The sequence below is a fragment of the Mesoplodon mirus genome (assembly GCF_964341445.2).
Source record: "Mesoplodon mirus genome assembly, chromosome: 7".
NCBI classification, from domain to species: Eukaryota; Metazoa; Chordata; class Mammalia; order Artiodactyla; family Ziphiidae; genus Mesoplodon; species Mesoplodon mirus.
Genome location: NC_138983.1, coordinates 102,852,359 through 102,872,040, shown reverse-complemented (window position 1 = coordinate 102,872,040; position 19,682 = coordinate 102,852,359). Strand labels below are relative to the sequence as shown.

General features: G+C 47.0%; 1 protein-coding gene across 1 annotated transcript in view; it reads left to right on the top strand.

The window, feature by feature from the left end:
• The window catches only part of LOC309808919 (forkhead-associated domain-containing protein 1-like), a gene marked incomplete at its 5' end in the record, with an annotated part of 100,500 nt that extends 81,832 nt beyond the window's left edge, over nt 1-18,668 (top strand). Inside the window, 5 exons of the mRNA XM_082629486.1 lie at nt 5,710-5,805; nt 8,714-8,809; nt 9,233-9,453; nt 9,991-10,156; nt 18,484-18,668. Of these exons, the coding sequence (XP_082485612.1) occupies nt 5,710-5,805; nt 8,714-8,809; nt 9,233-9,453; nt 9,991-10,156; nt 18,484-18,600 (696 nt within the window). The 3' untranslated portion in view covers nt 18,601-18,668. The remainder of the gene's footprint in view (nt 1-5,709; nt 5,806-8,713; nt 8,810-9,232; nt 9,454-9,990; nt 10,157-18,483) is intronic.
• Nucleotides 18,669-19,682: the final 1,014 nt, after the last annotated feature.

Sequence of the window (19,682 nt, the reverse complement as noted above, 5' to 3'; positions counted from 1 at the left end):
ATTAAGAAACTTGCTCAAAGTCACACAGCTGGTACATGGTAGGGTCAGGACTCAAACTGAGGTCGTTGTGATCCTGGCACTTGTGCTTTTTCTGTGACCCCACACGCCCTCCGAAGATCCAGAGGGGTACCAGGTACATGCCCAGGTCCTAGAGGACAGGTTCTGTCGTTAACTTGAACAGAGACAAACCTGAGAGTTTCATTCCCTGGAGTGAAGGGTGTCTGATGCGCGCCGCGGGCCTCGCCCCAGCAAAGCCCCATTTGCATTAGAGCGAATAAGTCTGAGTTCAGGCTTTGGAGACCAGCTGCTAAGGTGTGACTCTCAAGTGTGCGCTTACTCATTGTGTGAGCAGATCTCGACTTCTGTGTGCCTCTGTTTACTTGGTTATAAAATGGGGTTAAGATCTCACCAGGTAGTTGTGAGGATTAAACGACGTGGTACCCAAATCATGGGGTCACACATAAGCCTTAGGAAACGGTAGCTGCCATCCGCATCAGCCTTGAATACTTGTTGATTTAATGTGAACTAAATGTGGATGGCAAGCAGATGGGTATGCACACAGGTAGGGCAGCGTGATTTACTCACGCCGAGGCGCCTTTACCTGTGACCCCTGCCGCATCTCTATTTGACAGCTAGTCAGATTTTCTTAGCCGTGAGCACTCAGTTCTCTTCCCAGGCCTTCTTCCTCGGCTCTTGACAATGGGCTGCATTTCCTAGCTGCCCAGTGGTAAAGCTGGGACTCCATCCAGGTCCCTCTGACCTCAAAGCCCCTGCTCTGAACCACCATACTACCTGCCTTTTAAAATATTGTCCTAAGGGATAAAACGCACGTAATGAGCTAGGTCTGTAAAATCCTGGAATAAATCCCTCAGGGAAATCCAGGTTGAGTAACTATTGTTGGATCATGTCATGAGCAGCCCAGGAGATTGGGGTCACTACTAAAGATCTGATTGGTTAAGATATCACCTAACACCTGTCAGAATGGCCGTCACCAAAAAGAACACAAATAACAACTGTTGGCGAGGCTATGGAGAAAAGGGAACCCTTGTACACTGTTGGTGGAAATGTAAATTGGTGTGGCCACTACGGAAAACAGTTTGAAGGTTTCTCAAAACACTAAAAATAGAACTACCACATGATCCAGCAATTCCACTCCTGGGTATTTATTCCTCTAAAATGGAAAACACTAATTCAGAAAGATACATGCACCCCAATGTTCATAGCAGCATTATTTACGATAGCCAAGACATGAAAGCAACCTAAGTGCCCATCCACAGATGAGTGGATAAGGAAGATGCAGTAGGGAATTCCCTGGCGGTCCAGTGGATAGGAGTTGACGCTTTCACTGCTACGGCCCAGGTTCAGTCCCTGGTTGGGGAACTAAGATCCCAGAAGCTGCATGGTGTGGCCCCCCCAAAAAATAGATGTGATATATATATATATATATATATATATATATATATATATATATGCAGTGGAATAGTACTCAGCCATAAAAAAGAATGCAATTTTGCCATTTGCAGCAACATGGATGGACTTGGAGGGTACTATGCTTAGTGAAATAAGTCAGACAGAGAAAGACAAATACTGTATGATATGACTTTTATGTGGAATCTAAAAAATAAAACTAGTGAATATAAGAAAAAAAGAAATAGACTCATAGATATAGAAAACAAACTAGTGGTTACCAGTGGGGAGCGGGAAAGGGGGAGGGACAAGTTAGAGGTAGGGAAATAAGAGGAACAAACTACCGTGCTCACTTCAGCAGCACATATACTAAAATCGGAACAATACAGAGAAGATTAACATGGCCCCTGTGCAAGGATGACACGGAAATTCATGAAGCGTTCCATCCTTTTGTGACCAGAATGGGAAGGAAATTCAAAAAAGAGGGGCTATATGAATACATAGAGCTGATTCACGTTGCTGTACAGTTGAAACTAACACAACATCGTAAAGCAGCTATACTCCAATTTTAAAAAAAAGAGGTACAAACTACTATGTATAAAATAAATAAGCTACAATGATATATTTTACAGCACAGGGAATATAGCCAATATATTTTTTTTAATTTCACTTTTTCCTAATTTTTTTTCTTTTTTTTTTAAACCCCACATTTGTTCATTTATTTATTTTTTTGGCTGTCTTGGGTCTTCGTTTCTGTGCGAGGGCTTTCTCTAGTTGTGGCAAGCGGGGGCCACTCACTATCGCGGCCTCTCTCATTGCGGAACACAGGCTCCAGACGCGCAGGCTCAGTAGTTGTGGCTCACAGGCCTAGTCGCTCCGCGGCATTTGGGATCCTCCCAGACCAGGGCCCGAACCCGTGTCCCCTGCATTAGCAGGCAGACTCTCAACCACTGCGCCACCAGGGAAGCCCATAGCCAATATTTTATAATAACTATAAATGGAATATAACCTTTAAAAATTGTGAATCACTATGTTGTACACCTGAAACATACAATATTTTACATTGACTATATCTCAATTAAAAAATAAAAAAGCTGCGACCTAAAAAAAAAAAAATCTAATTGGTGAAGGATTACTGTGTGGTCCCACTGGAAGACAGGAAACATCTAAGGAGGACCTTAAAAGTCAGCTCCCCTCTCCTCCTGCCTGGTTTCTCAGCTTCTTTTGATAAGGGAAAGAAAGGACTTTTTACATTGATCTTTGCAAGCTCAGTTGATTGTGTCTATTTCTGCAAGACTTTGTTGCAAATAAAAGGATTCCCTGCATACATAGAAAATCGCTCTTTCTCAGATATCCAAGATACACAGTATTTTTATGTGAAAAAAAAGAAAGTTGTAATACAATATGCACAGTGTTCTCCCCTTTTTTTTCTTTTTTTTTTTTTTTCAAATGCCAATATCCAACCACAGGAGAAATCTGGAGGAAAAGACATAAAAGTGTTGAGAGTATTATCCCAGCATGATAAGACTGCGTGAGCCTTGACTTTCCCTCAGTCGTTCAACAACTATTTATTGCAGCCCTACTGTGTGCCGGCCACTGAGGATACAGCGGGGGGACACTTTCCACTTTATGGGTTTCTGCCCTGTTTGGATTTGTGTAACAGGCATGTGTAAATTTTGTAACCAGAACTATAATCAAGAATTGCTGCTTCTCCCAGAGAAGAAAATCCCTCTTTCCAACAGCCCAAGTCTGCATCACCCATCTCTGCCATCTCGGGATCCACCCAGTGCCCCTCTCCTCACGCACCCTTCACATAAGCCAGCCCAGCGCTTCAGTCTCCAGCCTCTAGTCTCTCTGAAAAGAGAATGAGAGACCTAGGTCTGAATTCTGATCCTACTGCTTACCAGCTCCATAGCTTAACCTTGCTGGGCGTCTGTGTCTCACCTATAAATGCAAACACATTTCCTTGCTAGGCTGTTTGTAATGATCAGAAAATATCACGTGGTAAACTTCTGGCATGGTGCCTGGCACATGGCAAGTGGTTAATACTGAATAGCTATTATTATAATATTATTATTCTCACTCTTCCAAGCTGGAAATTCTCAGCAAGTGGCATTGTCAGAGGTCAAGGGCCCAGGCACGAGCCTATTCAGCTCCCCTCCTGTCTCTCTCCGCACCCACCTTTCCTCCTTTCCCTCCATCTTCCCTCACTACGTTCTCTTTCCAAATGCAGCTCTTCCCTCCCTGAGTCTCCCCTTCTCTCTCCCTCCCAGACCACCTTGTGCACAAGCTCCTGAATCACGACCTCCTTCTTCAGCGTCTACAGCCTCCCACTCTATCTTTCTCCTTCGTCATCAAACATGCACTTCAAGCTGGTGCATCTTCACTGGGACCACTGCTTCTTTAGCTCCTTTTCTACTGCTTGTACTCCGGTCCCACTAAGACCTTGAAGTGCATTACACCCTGTGTGCTCACCACCAACTTCCCACATTGTCTTTGCCTCTTTGGCAACTGACGTGGCCCCCCCTGCACTGAAACCCCAGCTTCCTCCCCCCGCCATGTTCTCTCTGGCCTACCCAACCCTCTCGGTTTGCTTTCTTGAAACCCTCTCATCTTTGATAATTACAGCTTGGGTGGGTGATGCTCCTGGCAGCCAGTAGGTGGAGGCCAGGGATGCTGCTAAACGTCCTACGGTGCCCAGGACGGCTCCCACGACGAGGACTGTCCAGCCCAACACGTCGAGATGCTGCAGCTGAGAAATGCTGCTGGCTCCTTCGTCTCTGATACATCCCGGTTATTTTTCTGAAAAAAAAAATCACCCTTCATTAAGCCAACTCACTGCTCCATCAGAAGCTGAAATAGCAGTGACTCAGATCCTGGAGTCACACCACTGTGATCCCAAGCCCTGGCTCAGCCATTTGCCAGCTGTGTGGCGTCCAGCAGCCACAGGTCTCAGAGCCCGACTGCCTCATGTGTAAAAGGAGGCGATGGCGGGACAATACAGTGGGGTGATGCGTTGATTGCTTGGCAGAGGGCCGGGCACACAGGTCACACTCGTGACATTTCAGTGATGTTTAAATCAAGTTTATACTCTTTAGGCTACTGTTCTAGGCTGGCCACAAACTGAGCTCATCGTTCCATCCCGACTCTTCCCTCTACTCCTCCCCTCCCCCATCATCTGCTCTAACCCAATTAAGCTCTTCCAGAACATGCACTGCATTTCCCCACCTCTCATCCTACCTCCTGCCTTCACCCCCCATATTAGTTTCCTATGGCTGTTCTAACAAATTACCACAAACTTAGGGGCTTAACACAACTCATCTTTATTCTTTTACAGTTCTGGAGGCCAAAGGTCCAAAATCAGTTTCGCTAAGGTAAAGGCAAGGGGCTGGTTCCTTCTGGAGGCTCTAGGAAAGAATCCGTTTCCTTGCCTTTTCTAGTCTCTAGACTGGAAAAGGCGAGGAAATAAAAATTCCCCGCTTTCCTTGGCTCACGGCAGAGGAGCACCTTCAACTCTCTGCTTCTGTCACATCACCGTCTCTGTCTGTCTGTAGTCAGACTCCCTGTGTCTGCTTCTTGTAAGAACCCATGCACCTATATTGGGTCCCCCCAGCTAATCCAGGATAAGCCCGCATCTCAAGATCCTTACCTTCATCACATCTGCAAAGGTCCTTCTGCCCTGTCAGGTAATGTTCATAGGCTCTAAGGATTAGGACCCAGACATCTTTGGGGGGGAGGCATCATTCACCCAACCACCTCTTCCATTCTGACACGCCATCCCCTCCAACTCTGCATACCCATGCGTGCCCACGCCCAGTGGGGCCTCAGCCAAGCAGTGATCACACCAGGTGAATGATGGCGCCTCCCCTGGGACTTTTTCATAGACGGATGCTGTGCAAGGACCAACCTTGGGGAACTTCCCAGGATAAATACCGTGTTTAGAGGGAATAGGGCTTTCAAGGAGCCAAGCTTGCTGCTGGGTGGAGCCCTGGGCTAGGACACAGAAGCCTGGGTTCAAGTCCATCCTCACACCTGTGGCCGAAGGTTCCCCCTCAGTGCCCCCGCCCTGGGAGGCTGCAGCCTCATATGAGCTGTGTGGCCTTGGACAAGTCATTTCACCTCTCTGGGCCTCGATGCCTCACCTGCCAAGGGAGGATGGTGAGCTAATTAGTACTGGCCTGTGGTAAGTGTCCAGTAAATAGCAGCTGTGACTTTTACATGCAGTAACTTCTTCCTGAGCCTTTCTTTTGAGTGTAAGTTATTTCTTTTATAGATCACAAGGACCACATGGATGGATCATTTCTAGACTTAAAGACCCTCGGGATGGAAAAAAATGTTCAGAAAATATTGGATGTAAAACCTGACTTGCCAACTTTTTCAAGAGTAGAGATCGGAACGGTAACCAAAGAAACTTTGTCTCTGCATTGACTGACACGTGGGGAGGGTGGGCATGAGGACAGACACTAGCCGTGTGCCCTGGCACCACTGTATACATCATTGGTTCGAGGCCAGGTCCTCCCTGATGGGCTGGCACCTGTATGGACTGATCAGTGCCTGGCCGTACCACCGATCCAATGTTTGAATAGAAAGGCGGCTTGCCATCATGTACAGCATGATATAGCATTGCACTGATGCTGGCCCGGACAATCTCTGGGCCCTCCTTTTCACATCACATGTTGTATTCTGCAGAAAATATCCAACAAGCTAATGTACAACAGTATGTCATGAGCTTGCCTAACATTTGCTTTTTGCTATAAACTGAAAAACATGAACACATAAAGGGCAGCAGAAGGGAGCCATGATGATTAAGAAGACACAAGTTCTAGAATCAGAGACCTGTGTCCTAATCCCAGCTCTGCAAGCTCTGTGACCTTGGGCAGCCTCCTAACCTTTCTGGGACTTCAATTTCCCAGCCGTAAAATGATGATGGAAAAATTAAAGGAGATCATTATGTAAAGTGCTTATCCCAGTGCCTAGCTCATAGCGAGCACTTTAATAGATGATAGTTATTATTGTCAAACAGTATTTAAAGAGTATTATCCAAGAAAACCTTCCTTTCTTAGGGAGCATAGTTTGTGTTTTCCAGGATTTTCAGAAGTAATTTGATTGTTAGGTTGAAGGTGCCCTGTATCCTAAATGGATGTTTGATCGGGTGTTTGACTGACACATGACAATGGACAGCTCAGGTCAGCGTGGCTTGCTGTGGCAGCTGGTCTAAACCAGCTTTTGGAAAACATAATAAAGTCATCCTCTCTGTACCAGCATTTTCTCCTACAATTTTTCTAGACATTTGCTCACACGTCTAGAGATGTGAGTCTTCAGAAACGTGTTGGTCTTCCTGATAAAATCGAACCTTCCTTCTCTGAGGTTGGGAGTAGAGGGACCGTCTCCAGGGGGGAAGCTCAGCTGGATCTCATGTCCTGATGGTCCTGCTTCCAAGACCTTCTCCTTGGCAACAAGCCCTCATCCCACCACTGACACCACAGAGCAGGAAACCTCCTAACTCTCAATCCTCCAAGGTTGGCAGTAATTAAATGAAAGAGCAGGAGGAAGAATAGCTGACATCTGTGAACTGCTTACTGTGTGCCAGGCGTTGAGCTCAGCCGGCTCCATGCCTTATGTCATTGAACGATCGTAGCAGCCTTGTGTCATAGTTACTATTATTGTCCCCATTTAACAGATAAGAAAAATTAAGGCTTCAGGAGGTCAAGTACCTCACCCAAGGTCACAGAATAATGATTGAAGACACACCAGGGGTGTGTCCCTGGTGGTGTGTCTGCTAGCCTGCAGAGACCGGGTGGAGACTGTGTGCTTGGATCCTGTAGCCCAGGCTCTTCCTTAGTGACCCTCCCCTCAGGAAAAGAGGGGGCGTCTGGAGAGGTACAGAGGATGCAGCTCAGGGTAGCTGAAGACACTGAGCAGCATCTCAGGTTCTTTTTGCAGCAGATCTGCCCGGTTTGTTGTCATCTTCAGATACCCTCTTTTATTCTCATCTCCATAGATATATAGACAAATATGTCCACTCTTATCTATCACAGTCATTTTGGGGGCCATTATAGTTTTTTAGTTGTTTTGTTTTTAATCTCAGAGGTTTTCAGGGTAGTGCCAACAAATGCTAGGGCTAAGAGATGCTCATGGCAAGCATTAAAAGCCAATTTATTTTTTAAGGAGGCTTATTATGGTTATTTGTAGTCGTTCAGATCAGGTAACCTACTCAGACTGGTGGCCATTCCATGCAGTCATTTGGGCTTCCAGCAGCCAGCTGGCTGGTTGGGGTCTTAGGGAGATGCAGCTGCAAACACTATCTGCATTGTCTCTGGAAAGGGTCTGAAGTGATGCTCACCCACCAGGTTCCAGAACTAGGAGAAGGTTGGGCCAAATTTTGTGAGGGTATGGTTTCTGCTGCACAGAAATGAGATTCCTTTAATAAAAAGGAGGGAGGCTATTTTCCACTTAACCTTCATTCGTTCATTCCACGAACATGCCCACTATGCACCACTCGGTGCCAGGTGCCATGCTGGGCACAAGGAGGGAGATAGTGAGCAAAAGCCGCATGGTCCCCATTTTTCTGGAGCTTGTCCTCTCAACATCAGCGGTACTGATTTTTTGAGCCAGGTAACTCTTTGTTTGGGAGACTGCCCTATGCATCGTGGGGTGTTTAGCAGCATCCTTGTCCTCTACCCACTAGACGCCAGCAGCAATTATGACAACCACAAATGTGTCCAGGCATTGCTAAATGTCCTGGAGGGGGTAGGGTGGACAGAGTCACCCCCGGTTGAGAACCACTGGCCTAAAGGGAAGACAGACGAGACGGTGGCCAAAGAACGGCACAAGTGATGCATCATTTCAAAGGCAGTCGTGCTCTGAAGGGGTAGGAACACAGTCATATAGAAAGCAGTTCACAGAGTCAGACTGGATTTAAAACCAACTCTCTTGGCATGGACATATATACACACACACGCTACCAAAGGTAAAATAGATAGCTCGTGGGAAGCAGCTGCATCGCACAGGGAGAGCAGGTCGGTGCTGTGTGTCTACCTAGAGGGGTGGGATAGGGAGGGTGGGAGGGAGATGCAAGAGGCAGGGGATATGGGGATATATGGATACGTATAGCTGATTCACTTTTTGATACAGCAGAAACTAACACACCATTGTAAAGCAATTATACTCCAATAAAGATGATATAAAAAATCAACTCACTCAAATTATTTTTTCCAGTTCTTGCATTATTCTTTGGGTTATTCTTCTGGATGTAGAAAATCATAATGGAATGCCAAGTGAGTTTTTTTCTTTTGTTTTATTTCAGCCTCAAAATGGCCTTTCCAGCCCAGAGTCCATCATGGTCTCTGAGAAGTTAAGGAAAATGGATGTGGCTGACGCTTTAGATCTTAGTGAAAAGCTGGTAGGTATACCCAGCATCAGTCCCCTCCTGTCCAAACCTGCGTGCCCTGCAGGTAGTTTAAACATCAACTCCACATACATTTTAGTTGTTACAGTAGCTCCACGAGACCCATCTCCTATCCCAGCATGGGCTGGAAATTGCAGAGCCCAATTCCTTGCAAGACTGGGTAGTAAGAATGAATGTTTATGTCTGTTGTCATTCCCCCTCCCCACTTCCCCCCAATTCTCAAAAAGGCATAGTGTAAATGGATGCGGGGGAAAATGAAAGTCGTACTAGAAACCCCAAATGCACTCATTTGCAAAGCATGTGTTTCTTCTCTGCAACTGCAGAAAATGAATGAAACAGAATTAGACGTTTGCCTCCTCAAAGGGGCCACCAGTGGTCTTGGGCCAGGCCTCTTACCTGCGAAATGCTTTCTCATAGTACATGGACATGAGCAAAACCCTCGGGACTTTGATGAACATCAAAGGTATGTCAGGTCACGTGTCCATGAAACACCTCTCCCCAAAAGAGAGGGAGAGAGTCTACCAGCTTCGACAAAGAGACCTGTACCTGGTGTTTGATAAGATCACCCTACTCAAGAACCAGCTGCAGAGAAAAGAAGAGCTTTTGAGACGATACGAGAAGGACATTGAACAGCTCAAATATGGCCCATGTCTCCGGCAAAAGGCCCAGGCCTCCATTCTCCAGGCTAAACCTCGGTGCAGCTGCAGACCCGTAGGGACCAGGACAAGAGGACAGAGGCCTGGGTGTGGAGGGGGGCAGGCGGGATGGTGACTCAGGGCCTGATGGACCCAAGTCTCTGGGCAAGAAAGCAGCAGTTAGAGTACCCTACTGTTAAGGAATAAGGTGCACCTTTTATAAATGTGTCTGATGTTTCACCATGTGTGTGCTTTTCGTAATTCCATCCTATTTTCAGTAGTATCCGTTCCCCCACCCTCTCTGGGAAATTGGGAGGGGCTGGTAGCATAACCTATGCCCCCTTCATGCTGCACGTCCACAGCCAATGGGCTATTTATTCTGCCCTCTAGTCCCCACATCTTCAGCCTTCCCCCCACTTGTAAGGAAACCGCGAAGCCAGGCATATATGGAAGTGTTCTGAGGATCTCCCAGGTCGGGAGCATTGGTGGTGAGTGAGAAAGCTGAGGAGAAAAGAGACTTTGTCTCTCCTGTGTGCTCAGGCAGAGCAAAGTGTCGGTTCAGATGTACCAGTCACAGGTGGCAAAGCTGAAGGACGACATCTGCAAAGAGGCCGAAGAAAAGGCGCTGCTGAAGGAGGCCCTGGCGCACATGGAAGAGCGGCTGCACCAGGAGAAGAGGGTCACCAGGGCGATCAGGCAGCAGAAGGTGAGAGGTCCCTGCTCGGAGCAGAGCCTCTGAGGCTGCCCCTCAGCTCCCTTTAGAAACAGCCAACTGAGGTCCCAGTGGGATCCAGGCAGCACAGAATGCATTCGCTCATTGCAAAGGAAGGTGGCAGAATAGCTTTAGCATTAGGCAGACTTAGGTTTAGACTCTTGTTCTGCCATTTACTGTGTGACTTCAGGCAGCTTTTTTTTTTTTAACATCTTTATTGGAGTATAATTGCTTTACAGTGTTGTGTTCATTTCTGCTGTGTAACAAAGTGAATCAGCTATATGCATATGTATATCCTCAGATCCCTCCCTCTTGCGTCTCCCTCCCACCCTCCTTATCCCACCCCTCTAGGTGGTCGCAAAGCAATGAGCTGATCTCCCTGTGCTATGCTTCCCACTAGCTTTCTATTTTACATTTGGTAGTGTATATATGTCCATGCCACTCTCTCACTTCATCACAGCTTACCCTTCCCCCTCCCCATTTCCTCAAGTCCATTCTCTACATCTGTGTCTTTATTCCGGGCTGCCCCTAGGTTCATCAGAACCTTCTTTTTTTTTTTTTTTTTTTAGATTCCATATATATGTGTTAGCTTAACCTCTCTGAGACTCAGTCTAGCTTGCCTCTATTTTTTTTAACTTTCTTTTTTTTTAATTTAATTTTTATTTTATATTGGAGTATAGTTGATTTACAGAGTTGTGTTAGTTTCAGGTGTACAGCAAAGTGATTCAGTTATACATATACATATATCTATTCTTTTTCAGATTCTTTCCCATATAAGTTATTACAGAATATTGAGTAGAGTTCCCTGTGCTATACAGTAGGTCCTTGTTGATTATATATTTTATATATAATATTGTGTATATGTTAAACCCAAACTCCTAATTTATCCCTCCCCACCACATTTCCACTTTGGTAACCATAAGTTTGTTTTCAAAGTCTGTGAGTCTCTTTCTGTTTTGTAACTAAGCTCATTTGTATCATTTTTTTTTTTTTTTTTTTTTTCTTTTTGCGGTATGCGGGCCTCTCACTGCTGTGGCCTCCCCCGTCGCGGAGCACAGGCTCCGGACGCGCAGGCCCAGCGGCCATGGCCCACGGGCCCAGCCGCTCCGTGGCACATGGGATCCTCCCAGACCGGGGCACGAACCCGTATCCCCTGCATCGGCAGGCGGACTCCCAACCACTGCGCCACCAGGGAGGCCCTGTATCATTTTTTTTAGATTCCACATATAAGTGATATAATATGATATTTGTCTTTGTCTGACTTACTTCACATAGTATGATAGTCTCTAGGTCCATCCATGTTGCTGCAAATGGCATTACTTCGCTCTTTTTTATGGCTGAGTAGTATTCCACTGTATATTTGTACCACATCTTCTTTATCCACTCCTCCATCGACATTTAGGCTGCTTCCATGTCCTGGCTGTTGTGAACAGTGCTTTCTGAGACTCATAGTCTAGCTCGTCTGTATTTTTTTAACTTTTGATAATTCGTGTATTTTATCTTGTTTTTTCTATCCAGATAACTATTTTTTCTACCAGTTTTATTGAGACATAGTTGACACACAGCACTGTACTGAGCTTAAGGGTGTCCAGCATCATGATCTGACTTCCCTGCCTCCTGCAATGATGACCACAATCAGTTGAGTGAACAGCCCGAGTGTTTTTAAAGGCGGCGCTTCTGATTTTCATTGTTCTGCCAGGTGCCAGGGATACACCGAGGAATAAGCTCTCTGAGAATAAAGATTTGGGTTTGCTCTTCTGAGTAGCCAGAATAGTACTCCAGTCTTTCTGACTTGGGGCTGTGTATTTGTACACGCATGCTTGCGTGTATGTGTGTACATGTGAGTATGTGCTGTGTGTTTGCATGTGTGTGTATTTGCATGTGTGTGTTTGTTGCCTGCATGAGCTCTAAGGAGGCCAAGGTCATAGAAGGGTGCCCTTCTCCTCAACCAGGAGGTGATGGTCAGATAGTTCCTTGCAGAAGCCTGCCCTCCATCCTGCGAACCTTCCAGGCAATAGGTTTCCAGACAACAGGCTCTCTGGCTTAGAGCCCCAGAAATGAAAAGTGGCTGTCCTGCTCTGAGGGAGCCTGGATGCGGTGTTTCCAGTGCTCACTGCTGTGAATTAAACATCACAGGCCTTAGTCTGCATGTGTCATCGGGCTGCCTCAGGCAGAGGACAGTTTCCTTTCACACCAAGCAATGCCAGGGAGAGCTGGGCCAGTGACAGAGTTGTGACTTTCCCTTTGATGTGCCCTCTGGAGAGCTCACCCCTCCCCGAAATGCCGCCCCCACCCCCAGGGCTTGGCAGACTAGGCCCCAAAGCAGAGACACCAGACCACAGAATGGGACAGAGAAGGGCCCAAAAAAAGCCATTGTCATGTACTGAAAACCTGAGGATTTACATAATCAGGCTTCACATGCATTATTCATGGGCTGCCTCATTCATACACAGTGCAAGGGACAGGCCAGCCTGTTTGTCAGGAAGAAAACAATAATACATTTTAAAGTTTTGCTGGATCCTAAAGGGCACTTGTATATATCTGTCTTGGCATCTGTTCCTTCCAGGGAGTATATCTTCGTTGTCTTTAAGCAGAAATTAACAGAAAGTAGAATTCCTCTTTTCTAAGTTTTACACTTAGTATTTTCACAAGGAGCCTTAGGTTTTTAGCCTCCTGTATGAAACTTTGAAACTCTTCACCCGTTCACAGAGGTGGCAGTGTTGAAGCACTGAGATGAAATTACACATCTTTAGCCTCAGAATTGCCCCCCCCCAAAAAAAAATGGAGTTTGTAGTTTTAATTTTTGACCATCTATTCACCAAGCAGACCTTTCAAGAATCAAAAGTCCTATTTCCACACTAATATCGCTGGCTGTGAAAATGAGACTTGGTATAAGATGCTGGGCCTTCACAGCGAACTGGGTCTGTGGCTCTGTCCATGTGGCAGAGGGACGGGAACCGCGGCCCAGGCCGTGCTCACTCGAATCCACTTCCCACATCACCCAAGAAGCCGGCAGTGTCTCTCAGAGTTCAGAGGCCAGATTTGGAGTCAAACAAATAGGGGTCAAGCCCCACCGCTGCCCCGAATGACCCTGAGTAAGTGGCTTGACCTCTGTATCCCAGGTTCCTCAACAAAAGCAACCAAAACTGTTAGCAAGGGGCCTACTCCGTGGGGCAGTGGGAGGGTTAAATGGCAAAATGCCTGCAGTGCCTGGCACATCACAAGCCCCGTTTCTAAGGGGGAAGAATAGGCAGCTCATGGATGGGTGGGGATTCCTCTATTTCTTTCAGGGAGCTTCCTGCCAGCTGACGCCTTCCCCGGTCCTCCCAAAGCCGCCAGCTCTTATGGGACGCGCTCTTCTCTTTGGTGAATACGACTAGGCCACGGCCAAGAAAGAACCCAGATACCTTTTGTGAAAGGGCTAAGGCTGGGATTTTCAAGAGGAAATTTTTAAATGCACAGAAGTTGCCACTTGGGAAGCACGCAAGCCCTTTCTTAGGGCTTGAAGTGTAAGAAAGGCTGAAGGGCACCGGCTGCTTCTGGCAGGAGAAGCCGCTCAGCTCTCCTGCCAATCAAATCTCCAGCCAATCAAGTCCTGGCTAGGGGGCGTGACCACCGCTTTGCCTTGTGGTCTCAGCCAGGAAAAGCCCCTAACCTTCCCTCTGCTTAATTAGCTCAGATCCCTCTTCTTTAAGATGAGAATAAAAATGGCACCTAGCTCGTAGCCTTCCCAATGGGAGCTTGTATACAAAAGCCTTAGCACATAGGACCACAAAGCATTCACCCTCTCCTACCATCGTCATTATCCTCACTATTCTCTTTAACTCACTATCTTCCAAGATTTCCTTGGGCCCAGGTATTCTCAAGATTCTGGCTTCCTCCGTGCCACTTGTGTGTTTTGTTTGTTTGTTTGTTTTTGCGGTACGCAGGCCTCTCACTGTTGTGGCCTCTCCCGTTGTGGAGCACAGGCTCCAGACGCGCAGGCTCAGCGGCCATGTCTCACGGGCCCAGCCGCTCTGCGGCATGTGGCATCCTCCTGGACCGGGACACGAACCCTGCGTCGGCAGGCGGACTCTCAACCTCTGCTCCACCAGGGAAGCCCCACAATTGGTAGATGTTGTGTAGGAGGAGCGTGGGATGGGAGGGGCTTGGGGTGGTACTCTTCCGCCCACAATGATGAAGTAGAACCATGTGGCCAGGCCTATGCAGCATACGGATAGAAGAAGGCTAAAGAAAAAGACCCTCCCGCACCCCCTTCATCACATCCCAGTGTGTTCAGTAAAGTTCAGGAAAAGCAGGTGCACAGGGGCCAGGCTCTGCCCTTCAGTGCCCAGTTGCCCACTGACGGAACTTAATCCAGGAAGGAATTTTGCAGCAATGTTCAAACTGGGGTTCCCTGGAGCCTTTGGGTGCCATGGAAAGGTGTGACTCTCAAAGCACACACACCTTTCTCCCGCCAGAGAAGCTCTCCATTATCTTATACCCCAAGTTCCTCATGGGATTTTGCTTGGATAAACGGTTCTGCAAAAAAAAAAGGCGGGGGATGGGGTGGGAGAGAAGATGGCTGTTGGTTTAAAACTAACCCCTGCTTTATAATATCTGGGAATTTGGATAGTGATTGTCTCAACTGAGTTTGTGATAAATACTGAGTGGCTGCAGGCTCGAGGCCTTCTCCACGGAAAATGCCTGGAGGGCAACTGTCAGTTCAATACGGGCCCATCAGCCTTCACAGACAGTCCTCTGAGGGTAGAGTTAGCATCCTTCTGGGAGAATGGAAGAGTCTTGTAAGCACCTATGCCCTGTCCCAAAAGACAGCCTTATTTCCTCCCTGAGTTTTGTGACTACCCGGTAGGGTTGCCAGATTTAGGGGAAAACAAACAAACCAAAAACACGATGCCCAGTTAAATTTTAATTTCAGATAAACAACAAAAGCTATTCAGTATAAATGTCCTAACTATTACACGGGGCATATTCACACTCACAAATTTGTTGGCTTCATTCTGGAATTCAGATTTAACTGGGCATCCTGTATTTTATCTGGCAACCCCTCCAACATTTACTGAGCACCAACTAGACACCAAGCAGGGAGGTTCTGAAGCAGGTGTCGCAAGATGGCAGCCCACAGATATATTCCATTTGGCTCATGGGATTTTTTTTTAAGTTACATTTCAAAATAGGGCAGTTTCCTGGAATACTCTGGATTTCCAGCTTCTCTGGGAAACTTGGAAGATCTGGCGACCCTAGGCCCACAGACCCACAAGCCACCATCACAAGCCTCCATCTTCCAGGCCCCTTAGAAAGGCCCTGGGCTCGTGTGTTTGCTGCTGTCCACCACCACCCCAGCTCACTTCACCCACTTCTTTTCCTTTCCTGGCCGCTGTAGGAATCAGGTTGGCGACCCCAGTGGATGCTCAGGGCTCTAGGAGAACGTCTCCTTCCTGACACCACTGCACATTCACCTGCGGAGTGTCAGTCTGCAAGGGAGACCCCAGTTCCCTCTCACTTTTGTGTCTCCAGTGCCTAGGGGATGCTCTTTCTTTGACGAGCTGCCCCTGAGGTGCAGGGTCTTGAGCAGATCAGGGTCAGCAATAGTAATCAAACCCCAGGGGAGCGGCAAGCTCCAGGTTTTCAGTGATGCTGGCTTCCCAACAGGCCCCTGTAGTCCCTGCCAGGGAGGTTAGCCACTGGGGCTTTCAACATTTCCACTGGGTGGAAAGCCACTGGACATCTACAGCCTCTTCCACTGATCTAGGAGGCTCTGCTTCCAGCTAAAGCAGATCTGTCCTCCAAGAAGAATACAGTATCCTTCATAGCCTTCTTGGTTGACCACCTCCTTCTCTGCTGGAATCTGGAACAGAGATTCCCTAAAAGGTGCAGCAGGACAGTGTAGCGTTGCCCCAAAGCCACACCCCCTTCTGCAGACCTCTATCCTCACCTCCTCACCTAGGAAGGCTCAACATTCCATCCAAATGGGTAGCATCTGAAAGTTGAGAAAAATCCATTTTTCTCTGATGCAAAAGGCAAAGAAGAACATACGCTAAATTTTGTCAATATTCTTTCTGTGTTAAAGAGACGAATGTTTGGAGAGCTGATGAAGAACTCAAAGATGCAGAACTCACATTTCCAGGTGAGCCAGAAGAGAGAAGAGAGAAAACCCTAGAACGTCAGCAGGAAGCCCAGTGGACAGTTATCCCACATCTATTATGTATTGAGCATTTGACATGTGCCGGGCACAGAGCCAAACACTCGACGTGCAGTATCTCTTTTAAGCTTCACAACAACCCTATGGGGTGGGTGTTGTTATTATACCCAATTTACAGATGAGGTGTCTGAGGCTCAGAGACTTTCTTTGTCCAGAGCCACACAGCTCAGTAGGAGAGCTGGGAATCAGTGCAGATCTGACACCCAGGTGAGTGCTAGCTTTTCCTCCTTTAGGTTAGAAACCTCCAGGTAATAAACCTGATACATTTCCAGTGGTATTTCTCTTAAATTTCAAGGAAGCATCCTCTAGAATTCTCTTCAAAGTTGAGAATTAAGACTATGAAATCTTGAACATGTTGAAACATTGCCATTGACAAATCAGCCCTGGAACTGGAATTAAGCCAGTCCACGTTCCCACTTTGCAGACAGTAGAGGCGAGCTCTCAGGAAGCTAGAAAGCCAAACACATTTTGGTTGAATATGAGAGAGGAGACATTCAAGTTTGATAAAAGGCCACAGTCATGCTGAGGCAACCAAATTATCATGGGAAGAAACGAAGATATTCTAGGTGAGGGATATATTTGAAAAATAGAAGCTTCTCAACCAGCATCCTTGTGCTAAGACCAGAAGGTGGTTACTCCCCAGAGCAGGATGTTAAGAGGATAGAGAGCATCCTGAGGGCCCCACTTGATCTGAGACGTTTGCCACCCTGCAAAGTAGAAACGACTGGAAGTTTGTTACTTATTCACTCACATATATGACTGAGCTGGGAGGAGGCAGAAACTGCCCTACATCTAGGTTTTGTCTGAGGACCACCTGCGGATGTGAAATGGCAGAGGAGATATTGGGATGGGCCCCGGATGTTGTGGGAACATTGTGCTTCTCTGAGATGTGAGACCCCCTGGAACTTCACGCTGCCTCTGGCTTTAACAGAAGCGGGGCAGATGGTGCTTCGGCTAAGAGCAAAGAGCCAACTTCCCATTCTCCCTGCCCTCCAGCCTGAGCTTAGAAGTTTGGTGTCTAAGATCTCCTCAGTACAGAAAGGTTTCCTCCAGGTTCCTTGCCAAGTGTAACTTGGGCGACTCCTTCCCCAAGAGTGGGCCTTGGGCTTCCCTGGTGGCGCAGTGTTTGAGAGTCCGCCTGCCGATGCAGGGGACACGGGTTCATGCCCCGGTCTGGGAAGATCCCACATGCCGCGGAGCGGCTGGGCCGGTGAGCCATGGCCGCTGAGCCTGCGCGTCCGGAGCCTGTGCTCCGCAACGGGAGTGGCCACAACACTGAGAGGCCTGCGTACCGCAAAAAAAAAAAAAGGGGGTGGAGGGGGCTTTTTTAAGGATATAGGGGTGAGTGCCTCATAAAAACTGGGAGCTGAAAGAGAGCCTGGCCTCGAAATAGAACTGGTAAGCCATCAGATCTCAGGCATCATCTCTTTTACACACACACAAGCATGCGCACACGCACACATAGGCCGTATCTCCTCTCTGTGTCTCTGTGTGGCTCCCCTGATCTCTGCTCTCTCCAGTCATGTGACAGGAAGGAATGACCTCATGGTCCCCCAGTTCAAAGGACCAGCCCAGGAAGCAAGTAGCATCTTAGAACCCATAACCCAAATCCTGGGAGTGACCATCTTAAAAGCCCAGCCCGTGCCAAGTGCCCGATCAGCTATGACCAGGGACAGAGTCACACACATGGCTGCCTGGATCCAGGAGTAGTGCTCAGAAAAGGGTTAGACAGACCCCCTAGAGTATGCTGCATTTTACCCTCCTAAGACATCAGAGACATAAGGCATTCAGTTCAGTAACAGCTTTTCGAGAGAAAGTCCATCCCAATGAAATTGCCTATCATCAGAAACTCCTGGTTCAAAAAAAGATGCAAATGTCAGAAGAAAACGTTATCTGTGTATCTGGAAGAGTGTACACCAAAATGTGAATAAGGTTACCTGTGGGTAGTGTGATAATGGTGGATCATTTTACCTTCGTTTTGCTCACGTCTATGTGTATATATAAATATTTTTTACAACAAAGATTTTATTTTGAGTAAAAAAAAATGCCATTTCAGAAATATTTGGGGATCTCCCTACAATTATAGAGTTTGGGCATTTGTTGCTCTTGCTTGTTGTAGGTTGGAGCCAGAAAAGGCACCCCAAAGATGGACCAAGGAAGGGAGATGCTGAAGAGAGAAATGTCCAGCAAATCCAGCCAGAGCCTTCTGTTTTCTAAACCTGGTGGAAGGAACTAGAAACGTCGTCCCGCTGGGCCTCGCGTGATCCTCCGTGAGTCAGTGTAACTCTTCTGCGTCCAACTACTAAGATGCTTTTTTAGGACATTAAAGGTTGCTACCCTAGTGTGTTGCTTCCTAGACTGGTATTTTGCACAATACTGTATTTTGGAGTGTGTGAGGAGAGGGGTTCTTTTCACAGATATTATGAATGTAAACATACACAGGCATATGAAGACTAAGTTTGAAATTCAGACTCCTAGGCCTGGTAGATGCAATTATGTGTTTGGGTAGTGACAAACCCAAATGTCACACCTCCAAGGAGCTCTGAGAAGCCCGCAGTGGAGAAAACCCAGGGCGTGTACTGGGGCCACAGGACAGAATGGTAACCTCAGGGCTGTTGGGGCCATGGTATAGTGCATTTATATCTGAATTGATTATAATAAATGTGAACAGCAGCCAGTTTTATCGCTTCCATAACAGTGAGTCATGTTTATATGGCGCTCTGCGGTGTTCAAAACACTTCTTGTCTAATCCTCTCTCAAGCCCTGGGAGGTAAATAGCATTATGTTCCCCATTTTACAAATGAGGAAGCTGAGGCCCAGAGAGGTTAAATGGCCCACCTAAAGTCACACAGCTAGTAAATTGAAGAATTGGGGCTGGAACCCAGGTTTCTAACTCCATCTCACGCTGCCCATTCTGCCGCACCAAGACAGCCCAGTAGGTCAAGTCCCAGGCCATCAGGACAGACCAAGTACCCAGTCATCAAAGAACACACACTGCCCAGGTGGACACACCCCTTTCCTGTGGTGTTTGAAGAGACCCTCATTTTTGCCTTCTCTCCAGCCATCTGTTCTCTCCCTGCCTTTCTTGTACGGCCAGAGACCACCAAACAAAACAGGAGGAAGAGCCAGAAGCCATGAATATCATTTATTTTTTATTTTTAAAAAGCCACAATAAAAGTATTTTGATATTTTAAAACCAAATGCATTCTTTATACTGATTAAAACTAGAAGGAAATGGGAAAAATGATTGGCATGATCTTCCACTAAAGGTACTTCTTACACAGTGAGAAGGGTGAGCATCACCTGACCTTAAAAATA